Source organism: Haliotis rufescens, unplaced genomic scaffold, assembly GCF_023055435.1.
Source record: "Haliotis rufescens isolate VD_foot unplaced genomic scaffold, xgHalRufe1.0.p SCAF_7, whole genome shotgun sequence".
NCBI classification, from domain to species: domain Eukaryota; kingdom Metazoa; phylum Mollusca; class Gastropoda; order Lepetellida; family Haliotidae; genus Haliotis; species Haliotis rufescens.
Window position 1 is genome coordinate 53600025 of NW_025964361.1, and position 12716 is coordinate 53612740.

The following is a 12716-nucleotide window of genomic DNA, read 5'->3' on the forward strand; positions in this document are numbered from 1 at the left end:
ATGTCAGGATTTGAACCCGGGGTCTTCGGCGTGACGAGTGAATACTTTAACCACTAGGCTACCCGACCGCCCTTTGACATACAGTAATTAGGAGTTACGCCCCCACCGTGTAAAAAAACCCTATTATCCTGATTTCCAATCTTAGATTTGCACTCACTCACTCACTCACTCACTCACTCACTCACTCACTCATTCCAGTTTATTTATTTTATCCAAAACATGTAAATTACCACATTATAAAGAACTTCACAAACCATGGCTTCAAAATTTAATAAATTTGGAAAGAAAATATGTTATGGTCTTAGCAATGCTTTGCAGAGGTTTGCTAAGTTGTATTGTATAATTGAGAGACTAATGTATCTTGTATTATGTATCATGGTACGATCTCCTAGACATGACTCCAGTCGTCCATCTTTGTCTCAGTTATGGAATGTGCAAGTTTAATAAATTACCTCTTATCAGTTAGACACGCAGATAATAAAGTAATGGGATCTCTCTCGCCACAGTAATTCCTTGTTGAGATTAATGTGAGGGATATTGTTCCAAATACCTTCAGAGACAATAACACGGGCAATTATTTCTCCACTATGAACATGATAACGTCAGCACAGTTGGTGTTGCATGGAATCTCTCCCCGGCTATGCTGTTGTGTCTATAGGCATTCCGGAATATTGGTCCCCAGAAATCTATGCTTGTCGTAAAATGTCTCTAAATGGATCGTGTGGTCAAGCTTGTTGACTTGGTTGATTGCATGTCATTGTATCCTAATTGCATGGATCAGTGTTCATGATGTTAATATCTGGATTATCTGGTCCAGACTCGATTATTTACAGACTGCCTCCACGAAGCTGGAATATTGCTGTGTGGAATGAAACAATAGCAAAAGGAAAAAATCACTTCCTTGTTGAAATGAAAGCTATTGTATCAGTTCAGTTGTGTAGTAGAAACTTGTTATTTGACTGTTTTTAGCTGTACATCAAATGAGCTGAATTGTTTGGTAAATGTTTGAAATATGTTAGAGGGTCTGTCTGTCTGTCTGTGTCTGTGCCCACAGTTTAACATGGATTTCCCCCTCAGACACAGTATACTGACTCCGAGCCAACCAGTCCTTGTTTCATCCCCTTAATAACATATTTTGGTATGACGCATCTGGGGTTTAAACCACCAACCTTCTGCTCCTTGGGCAGACACTCTATCCTCTAGACCATGGGGCCAGGTCCTAAAGTAGGTTGGTTGGTCACAATTTTGTGATTGAGTGTAATTGTGTCCTGATAAGGAAGACCCTACTTAATTATTTTCAGGCTGCAATGATGTAGCTGGTGTATTGCTGACTGAAAAACAAAAGAACTTTGACTTTGATTAATTCAATATGGCTACCATGCGGCCATCTTTGATTTTCAAAAAAGCAATTTCTAGATGAACCTTACCCTGAAAATAGCATCAAGCTAATTGGTTTGAAACTTTGAATTGTAAATTTTCTAAAAGGATGACTTTTTCAATTTGATTGAGCATCTTCCTGGACGAATGATTTGAGTTGTATGAAGAGGATTTAGGAAGAATTTAGTTTTGGTTGATTGTGTGGAAAACAAATTATTGCAGTGGATTGTTAATGAGTCCGAGAGGAATCTCACAAAATCCATACCTCAAACATCGAGTGACATGGAATAGATTGCAGACAAATTAGAAGCAGGTTGCCATGACAAAGAATCTTGCCTCTGAAGGAACACTTTCTTCAAGATCAGGATAATTCGGTGTGTTTTTTACACTGGTGGACGTTGGCCGTCCAATTGTGTATTATGATGCATGAGACAAAGTAACAAGATACTGACAGGAAGCCTGTCTGCCAAGGTCATCGCTGTCACACACATCAATCGTATGAAACGTACATGTTTAATTCAATAAAATGTCTGATGTTAGCCTCATGTTTTGGAAATCACATTTGCATTCTGCTATGCTAATGTCGCTATGTTTTTGCTAAGTAAGAGACGACACCATAGCAAATGTTGACATTCTGCCAAATTTTTGTCTTCCTATTTTAATTTTAATTCTGGTTTATTGCATGCATTTAAAGTGGGTTTGTTTGCTCGTCTTGTGGTCAATGAAATTGAGTTTCAGGAACAGCGGGTGTAATCTATCTCCCAGAAATTGTGCCTTAAATTGTCGCATTCATCTTTCGAAAACAAATATTTACTCTTTATTGGCTTGCTCATTTGGAAGCGGTGAGATCATGCGAAATATGACAGGTATTGATCTTTATATTACATCTGAACCAGTGTCGTTTTGTGCGTAATTTCCCATGGTAATTTAGATGCATATTAATTGGTTAAGATTATGGGTTGGTTAAGGTTGGTTAAGGTTTGCATGTTGCACAACTGGAACAGAGCTACTGTGATGAGAGACTGGCTATTGCTGGGGCAGATAAGTATAACGCTTAGTCTCTGAAAATATATAATTTTGTTAAAAACAAGCAACTACATTCGAATTGAAGAGGAACCCAAGTGAGATTGGAGTTTGTAGAAAATCTATAGTTTCTTCATTTAGGACTAGCGTTTCAGTAATGGCTAGGCGGAAGGGGAAGTAATTTGGTTCAGGGACTGTAGCGACTAGGGAAGGTACTACAGCAACCTTAGCAACTAGAGAAGGTACTACAGCAATTGTAGCAACTAGGGAAGATACCACAGCAACTGTAGAGAAGGTACTACAGCAATTGTATCAACTAGGGAAGGTACCACAGCAACTGTAGCAATTAGGAAGGTACTACAGCAACTGTAGCGACTATGGAAGGTACAACAGTAACTGTAGAGAAGGTACTACAGCAATTGTAGCGACTAGGGAAGGTACCACAGCAACTGTAGAGAAGGTACTACAGCAACTGTAGCGACTAGGGAAGGTACCACAGCAACTGTCACGACTAGGGAAGGTACAACAGCAAATGTAGCGACTAGGGAAGGTACAACAGCATCTGTAGAGAAGGTACTACAGCAATTGTAGTGACTAGGGAAGGTACCACAGCAACTGTAGAGAAGGTACTATAGCAATTGTAGTGACTAGGGAAAGTAAAACAGCATCTGTAGAGAAGGTACTATAGCAATTGTAGCGACTAGGGAAGGTACAACAGCATCTGTAGAGAAGGTACCACAGCAACTGTAGCGACTAGGGAAGGTACAACAGCATCTGTAGAGAAGGTACTACAGCAATTGTAGCAACTAGGAAGGTACCACAGCAACTGTCACGACTAGGGAAGGTACCACAGCAACTGTAGCGACTAGGGAAGGTACCACAGCACCTGTAGCGACTAGGGAAGGTACAACAGCATCTGTAGAAAAGGTTCTACAGCAATTGTAGCAACTAGGAAGGTACCACAGCAACTGTAGCGACTAGGGAAGGTACAACAGCAACTGTAGAGACTAGGAAGGTACCACAGCAACTGTAGCGACTAGGGAAGGTACCATAGCAGCTGTAGCGACTAGGGAAGGATCTACAGCAACTATAGCAACTAGGGAAGGTACTACAGCAACCTAAGTGACTATGGAAGGTACAACAGCATCTGTAGAAAAGGTACTACAGCAATTGTAGTGACTAGGGTAGGTACCACAGCAACTGTAGAGAAGGTACTACAGCAACTGTAGCGACTAGGGAAGGTACCACAGCAACTGTCACGACTAGGGAAGGTACCACAGCAACTGTAGTGACTAGGGAAGGTACCACAGCACCTGTAGCGACTAGGGAAGGTACAACAGCATCTGTAGAGAAGGTACTACAGCGATTGTAGCAACTAGGAAGGTACCACAGCAACTGTCATGACAGGAGAAGGTACCACAGCAACTGTAGCGACTAGGGAAGGTACCACAGCACCTGTAGCGACTAGGAAGGTACCACAGCAACTGTAGCGACTAGGGAAGGTACCATAGCAGCTGTAGCGACTAGGGAAGGTGCCACAGCAACTAACGTGTGTAGGGAAGGTACCACAGCATCTGTAGCGACTAGGGAAGGTACCATAGCAACTGTAGCAACTAGGGAAGGTACCACAGCAACTGTAGCGACTAGGAAGGTACCACAGCAACTGTCGTGACTAGGAAGGTACCAGAGCAACTGTAGCGACTAGGAAGGTCCCACAGCAACTGTAGCAACTAGGGAAGGTACTACAGCAACTGTAGCAACTAGGGAAGGTACTACAGCAACTGTAGCGACTAGGGAAGGTACCACAGCAACTGTAGCGACTAGGGAAGGATCTACAGCAACTAGGGAAGGTACCACAGCAACTGTAGCAACTAGGGTAGGTACTACAGCAACCTTAGTGACTAGGGAAGGTTCCACAGCAACTGTAGTAACTAGGGAATGTACTACAACGACTGTAGCGACTAGGGAATGTACTACAGCAACTGTAGTGACTAGGGAATGTACTACAGCAACTGTAGCGACTAGGAAAGGTACCACACACTTCAGTAGCCGATCAGATGTCTTGTGGGTTTAAGTTTCCTACTGGGACTATTAGTATTAACCCCTGAAATGTTTAAGTTTTCCCATTTAGATACTAAAGACTAGTGACTTAAATGAGTTTACTTGTCACTGAAATCTAGTTTCCATTAAATCATTTTAATCCCCAGGAAGAACATGACCAGGTGGTTATGGATATCCTATGATATTCCTACTTAACAATTTGCCCATATCAGATATAGATAATCATCACTTGAGTGAGTTCTCACTTCCCTGATACCCAATGCCAGCTTTATCTAGACCTGCTCAGAGGCCGATATACGGCCCTAGGTCTGCAGTAAATGACTAAAATTCACAATTTGAATTATAAATTTCCCAATTCCTCAGAATTTATGAAAATAAGTCCCATTTTGAACAATATCATGATTTTTTCAAAAATTGCCTGCCCTTAGTTCAGAGTCCTGGATGAAGCCTGGCAATGTTTGTCATAGGAGTCACCTAAATTGTGGACTGATCGGTCAACATGTATGATCCAAATCATGAGGGTGTGGGTTGTAGCTCATTCTGTCAACCATTGGTTTGTCTGATCCTGGCTTCAGAATCTTCCATGGTATAGCTGTAATGTGGAGCAGTCGGACAACATTTAAGGTGAATAGACTGTATCTGGTGTTTGGTGTGGGGGGTGGAGGGATGGGGTAGGTAAAGGGGATTGGCCTGAAGAAGTCTGGTTAAGAAGCGTCACTTCAAGCCACCAAGGGATTTTCATTCAGCAGAGTTAGAACTGTTCAAGAGTCTTACAGGATCAAAGGCAATAACTTACTGTATTTCTGGTTAAGTAAATGGCATCTTTACAGCAGATAATTTTTTTCCAAACTGGTGAAAATAGAAATGAATTTCTAAACCTGATGTGACAACTGAAACCATCTTGTCTTTTTGTGGCATTAGGGAAACATTGTTGCCACATGCTTGGAAGGATAAACTTTAGTAACTTTGAACATTAAAAGTATGTTGAAATTGACACTTTAAACAGAGCACAAACATAAAAAGTTTCATGTTTACAGGAATTGGTTTGTTGTCATAGTAACCAATTCTTGGCAGTATTAACACTTTTAACTACAATAGCCAGCTCACTGTACTTACTACCCCATAGTACCATTGTTGAAAACCTGTCTGACCTGGAACAAATACTTTACTGAGGCATATTTTATTGCCTTGTCTGATATGGAACAATTACTTTACTGAGGCATATTTTATTGCCTTGTCTGATTTGAAACAATTACTTTACTGAGGCATATTTTATTGCCTTGTCTGATTTGGAACAATTACTTTACTGAGGCATATTTTAATGCCTTGTCTGACTTGGAACAATTACTTTACTGAGGCATATCTTTTGGCCTTGTCTGATTTGGAACAATGACTTTACTGAGGCATATTTTATTGCCTTGTCTGACTTGGAACAATTACTTTACTGAGGCATATCTTGTTGCCTTGTCTGATTTGGAACAATTACTTTACTGAGGCACATTTTAATGCCTTGTCTGACCTGGAACAATTACTTTACTGAGGCATATTTTGTTGCCTTATCTGACTGGGAACAATTACTTTACTGAGGCATATCTTTTGGCCTTGTCTGATTTGGAACAATGACTTTACTGAGGCATATTTTAATGCCTTGTCTGACTTGGAACAATTACTTTACTGAGGCATATCTTGTTGCCTTGTCTGATTTGGAACAATTACTTTACTGAGGCATATTTTGTTGCCTTGTCTGACTTGGAACAATTACTTTACTGAGGCATATTTTGTTGCCTTGTCTTACTTGGAACAATTTTTGTACATGAGCATTTTTAATTAGACTACATGCCTTGCGACCCTTGAAGATCCGGGGTAGTTTCTATCGCTGTAATGGCAACTATCCAGTAGTATTTTATCCCAGTCTTGAATTATCAAAAAGATTTTCATTCAGCAGAGTTAGAACTGTTCAAGAGTCTTACAGGATCAAAGGCAATGACTTACTGTATTTCTGGTTAAGTAAATGGCATCTTTACAGCAGATAATTTTTTTCCAAACTGGTGAAAATAGAAATGAATTTCTAAACTTGATGTGACAACTGAAACCATCTTGTCTTTTTGTGGCATTAGGGAAACATTGTTTCAAAATTACTTTACTGAGGCATATTTTGTTGCCTTATCTGACTGGGAACAATTACTTTACTGAGGCATATCTTGTTGCCTTGTCTGACTTGGAACAATGACTTTACTGAGGCATATTTTGTTGCCTTGTCTGACTGGGAACAATTACTTTACTGAGGCATATCTTGTTGCCTTGTCTGACTTGGAACAATTACTTTACTGAGGCATATTTTGTTGCCTTGTCTGACTGGGAACAATTACTTTACTGAGGCATATCTTGTTGCCTTGTCTGACTTGGAACAATTACTTTACTGAGGCATATTTTGTTGCCTTGTCTGACTTGGAACAATTACTTTACTGAGGCATATTTTGTTGCCTTGTCTTACTTGGAACAATTTTTGTACATGAGCATTTTTAATTAGACTACATGCCTTGCGACCCTTGAAGATCCGGGGTAGTTTCTATCGCTGTAATGGCAACTATCCAGTAGTATTTTATCCCAGTCTTGAATTATCAAAAAGATGTGTCAGCCTTTAGATGCTGATTTGAATATTTCAAGCAATTATATTCATTCCCCTCTTTTCTTATGTGTTTTTGACCTTTCAATAAAATAAATTATCATTGGATACAATGTTAAATAGTTATTTAATTTTGGCTTAAAAGAAGTGATGGATAAAATTCATGTTAAATTCATTGTATTTATAAATAGGAAAATATGCTTACATTTTTCAAATTCTACTACTTGTGGTAAAATGTATTGCTTGATTGTTGATTATTGTAGAAATGGCTATACCAGTTCTAGACCTGTGAGTGCCTGTTTCTAAGGACATAAGCTAACAAAGCTGTCCTAAGCAATATGGCAAATGGTTTGGAGACTAGTTCCAGAGACTGCGACTTTAAGCAGCGAAATTGGATTGAGTGCGAGACATGGTGCCATGGTTGACTGCGTGTCATTGTACCCGAATGGTGTGGGACGAGACTCATAATACCAGGCTCTAATTGGTCTGGTCCAGACTTGATTACGTACTCTGGGATACAGCTTGAATGTTGATGGAGGAAACATAACACAACAAACCAACAGTCTGCCACTTATGTCACTGGTCCAAAGTCTAGCCCAGTTAAATTCTTTGCGCTTCATTAAGCTTGGCTCATAGTTCATACACCCAGTTCAAAATCTATTGAAGATGGCGCCAAATGTCCAGTTGGGCTTGGTAGAGATTGCTTTCTTGTTTGGTCGTCTGTGTGGAAAGCCAGCCTGAGATTGTTTTTTAGAGACCAGTCCAGTATACTAGTGTGGACCTTAAATCACTAGTCCTCAGAGTTTGTAGCTCGTCCTGTTTGAACTGGACAAACCTGTTTAGAATGGTTGTATTTTCTGTCATTTGTATTCAGTTGCCGTTGTAGCAAAACTAAACCAATCAGAACGTGTTCAGAATTGTAGGCCAAGTCCATGCGGACTACCGTCATTGGATTTTTACTTGTTGCAATTTAGTAATCTCTGGCTAGCAGTTATAAGTTTGAAGGTTTAAGACATGACATGTCATCATTTGTAGTGGAATAATTGACAACTACACTTTTACTTTGTTGGTGTTATTGTTATAAATTGATAAATAATAATAATGATAATATTGTGTATATTTATAATGCACTCAAAGCACTACATTTTTACCCCAGTTGATGGATTAGTGTGTACTGAAATTTCATTCTCAACTCCCTGGGGAATATACAACCGAAACTGCCTAATGAGGCATGAGAAGGTTCACAGTCACACTACCATCTCAAACTACCGGGTACCCATTCACTGCTGGGTGGCATATTTTGAACATCTCTTGACTAAATAGACACCACATGTAACATGTCCTTCGATGTGGGGCAGGAACGAGGCCCAAGAAACTCTCAGGAGTCAAGCTGCCGAACGCTGTCACCCATCCACCTACTCTCTGTGGCCAACATTTTTTAACTTCACCTTAATATTTTCACTACTTTACCCTAACAACAATATTACTCAAGGGACCATGCTACAGCCATTTTCATTCAAAGGGGAGGTTGGGTGCTAACTACATCCAAGCGTTAGACTAGTCCCATCGTAACAGGTGATTGGAATCAATAAATAGTTGCTACAAGGGAAAAGTGTTTGGGTTCAACACACAATCGGGTTATGAAAATAAGGCCATATTTTTTGGTTTACATAATATAGCCCCAAAAAGTTTGAAAAAATGCATTTCAGACAAAATGCATTCTTTTGTGAAATGATATATTGTATAAGGTGTTTTTTTTAAGGTTTCAAATCAGCTCTGAATTTTCATTGTATTACCGTATTTTCTTGAGTACAGTGCGCACTTTTTTGTACTGAAGTTTCTCAGCACCCGTTCGTTTGCCGGACTTCGCTCAAAGGGTACGGTGTAAAAATTTTCTGCGCATAATATTCAATTTTCTTTTTTTCCAAAATATTGAACCCGCTAGAGGGGGGTGCGCATTATACATGGGTGCGCACTATACTCAAGAAAATACGGTATTGTTTTATTTTGCCTCATTATTTACCCGATGTACTGTAAAACAGAAGATTAATTTAGGCTGGTCTAAGAATAAAGTGTACTGAAATGTAATTGTATTTGTCCTCTGACACGTTGACCTAGTTTGTGATGTGATTGGAATGTAATCGAATATATTACATATCTCAATTTCAGTGTTGAATTTCTCTGCAAGTGTCAAGCTTTCTGAACAGGTCAAGTGAGTCAGAATTCCCAGAAGCTAACCTTTCCCATACCATGAGACATCTGGCCCACTTAGAGTTAAAAATCAATATCGTTGAATTGCGAGAATCATCTTTACATTCGACATGAGTCTTTTGAAATAATATTCTGATATTTAGAACTACTCAAACGATCCTCCACGCTTTAGGTATGTAAGTGTCTATCATGAGAATAGTGTAGAAACGGACTCTTTTACGTTATTCTTTTTTAGTGTTGTGATGGTGTGAAACGAACAAGAGACACACAAGCAACAGACTGCAATTGATTACTCTCGTCGATATCTATGTTAATGGGAGTTTCGTAAATCATAGAACAGGATTGCTACCCATTTGGATTGTATAACTTGCGAATGAACCATTATGGAACTGAATGAAATGAGTAACAGCCTCAATGCACTAATGGTGGTATTCAATCGTTCTTCTCATTCATCTATCTTCATTATAATCATACATTTTTTTCACCGAAGATCAATCAATTGAATTTTCTATTGGCCAACTGCCGGTAGACTGGGGGTAGGGTGAACAGTGTTATAGAGGACAATGCTGAGATGTACATTGGATGGGAAGACCACAGTGGAACACCCTAACATACATATTGATCTGCTGGAATCGACATCACAGCAGGGAGCACTACCAGATGAAATACGCATGATATTCACATGCCCAGGGTCTATATTTCGTATTTCTCAACCATGAAGCTTACCTTTGTCTTTCGGGCTGTTTTTCTCATCGTCATTATCGGTGTTGTCCATTTCGCCAGGAGGAGATTCGCTTTCTGATTGCATGTTAATACTGACCCAGGATCCTATCCCAGTCAATCAAGTACATTTCGGGATATGTACGCCTGTGTTCTGTATGCAATACACATCTGCATTCTGGCTCATGTGTGACATACAACTAGCTCAGCTGGTGAGGATGTCAGATATACTGGCTTTATTATCCAGTGAAATGTACAAGTCGTTAATAACAATCTTTATATTGGTTTGGTCTTTCTCTGTGAGGACTGACATCTCAGGGACGATCTCGAGGATCACATCTCCCTTGAAATCTACATTTTGACTGATTGATTGATTTATGACGGGCCTTGGGGTTTTTCCAACTATTCATGACTGTAGGGCTAAGCTGTTGCTATAGAAACACATGCATCTAATATTATAATATTATAATTGGAATTAATTAAGCATTACATTGTTTTTCTTCCAATTTTGGGGGTGTACATATTTGTATATGCTTGGAGTGATTATGCAGAACTTTACACTTTATAATCAATACGGTTATCTTGGTTATTATGTGGACTAATTATGTCATTAAGTTATTAACGCGAGGCCTCCTCATCACTTGGCCGCATCACTGCAGCAGCAGTTAGACAATGATTAGTAAGCAGTTGGAGACTAAAGTTGATCGTCACGATATGGCTGAAATATTGCCGATGTGACGTAAAACTTTAACTCACTCACTCACTAAAGTTGAGTTTGTTTGTTTGGTGAGTGAGTAGCACCTTTCCGATTGATCAATGTACACAAGACTTATTTATTTGTGTATAATATGCACTCGTGTGTTATATGCACCCTTAATTATGGGCAATTAAATTCTGGAAAAATGTATCTGTCGTGTATAATACACACAGACCTTTCTTTTGTATCATTTCAGGCTGTCAGCATAAACCACAAAATTTACGATCTTTAAACTGTTTTTTTTTTCACCAAAATTTTATTCCAATAAGGCCCCCCTATTTTTATTTTTGAGAGCGCCCTGGACGCTTATTACGTCGAATATGGTACCTGCCTTTTCCTTTCTTCTTTGACTTTCGTAAACAATCAGCTGTATGTAGTTTGTGATATGTAGGTCGCTATACATTTTGCATGCTGCAGCTCGAAGGCCATTAAAAATATAATCATCAGAATGCTGTCATATGAATGACAGAGGATCTCCTTTTTCCCCCAGTAGGCAGCAGACATGGTGACATAGATAAGGCAAGGAAAGATAACCCTTGTTATCCATTCTGTACAATCCTCACATTCATCGAAACAATCAAACCAGATTTTTTACCAGACAAATCCAAAAATATTTTAGTGGCTCCCTCAAAAATGGCAAGTAGTATTGTGATATTGTTCCATATTGGATTTTTTTACTATTATTATTTTTGCGAATTCTGACGAATTTAGACATTAAATTCAAATTTTTGTGTTAATTGCTGCAAATTTGGGGAAGTTCACAAAAAATCCCTGATTATGTTTTACATGATCAGCACAAGGATGAGAAACATCAGTTTAACCATGTTAACATTTCATTGCCTACTGTAAGATATTCTCACAGCAGGCCAAACCAGCACTGTTCATTCCATGTATATCGATAAGACAAAATATGTATACAATTTATGTCTGTATCGATAATGAAGACCTTAGTGCTTGAATACTGGATAGTAACACTCTACTAGGTGATATTTTGGTCACCAGTGCAATTAAGTTCTCCATTTAGCACACATGATATATTTAAAAACTGACCTTAATATTTTTTTGTGTTTATAGAACAGAAAAACAGGTGTGCATACTGTTTAAATCTGTATAAATGTGCACACCATTTTTTATTTTATAATTCCATATATGCAAAAACATATCATAATTGATTCTTATAAATATGTACATCAACAAGAATGACTTCATCCACTGCTTATTTAATCCTTAACACACAACAAAATGGAGAAAATAATACGCCATCAGTGACATCGTACAGGACAGTTATACAACACAAGCCGATCCCATTCTAATGTCAGCCAATCAAGAAACAGAAGCCCTTTATTGGGGGTGGCCCAATATTTTTCGGTTTATGAAAATTTAAAGGGAAAACAAATTGCAAGGGTTAGTCAATCATATGCCACGGCATCACTTGCAAGTTATATTTTTCATGTGAATCCCTTCATGACTACAATTATTTCAAATACAGACCCCAATTCTACACTTTGGAATTTTGTGTTCAAAACTTGGATTTTTACCCAAAACTAACATACTTTGTTAACAGGTATTACTCCACTCGTATTCACCTAAATCCTGAATTTGGTTCCTTGTATGAGGCTCCTGTTGGCTCCTACCATTTGCTTGGCATCTTCCCGAGGCAAGAGAGTTAACTGGCTATAAAAGTCCAGTCTCCAGCCTTGACGAACTAGGCTGGTATTATGGAGTTACATTTTGGCTGGACTAACGAGTCTATGCATAGTCCAATCAAACTTGTACATCGAAATCAAAATCCAGGTCGTAAACTTTCATGCAGATTTCGTTCGATTGCAAGATTTGGAAAGCATGTGCACCGCCAATTCGTTGCAACAGATATTTTCCAAATCTTTTCATGTTTTTAATGTAAGACCCGTTTTATCACAATATAGATCTTGATTATCGATC

General features: G+C 38.9%; 2 protein-coding genes across 3 annotated transcripts in view; one reads left to right on the forward strand and one right to left on the reverse strand.

Moving 5' to 3' along the window:
• Nucleotides 1-12716, reverse strand: part of LOC124133683 (phosphatidylinositol 3,4,5-trisphosphate 3-phosphatase TPTE2-like) — an 89474-nt gene that overhangs the window by 48621 nt on the left and 28137 nt on the right. Inside the window, exon 1 of one of the 2 annotated variants that reach the window (XM_048387284.1) lies at nucleotides 10025-10446. The exons of the other annotated variant lie outside the window; for it this stretch is intronic. Coding sequence (XP_048243241.1) covers nucleotides 10025-10106 — 82 coding nt within the window. The 5' untranslated portion in view covers nucleotides 10107-10446. Of the gene's footprint in view, nucleotides 1-10024; nucleotides 10447-12716 lie in introns of those variants that run through there. 2 annotated transcript variants of the gene reach the window in all.
• Nucleotides 1-12716, forward strand: part of LOC124133682 (ankyrin repeat and LEM domain-containing protein 2-like) — an 87284-nt gene that overhangs the window by 24630 nt on the left and 49938 nt on the right. The window lies entirely within an intron of this gene.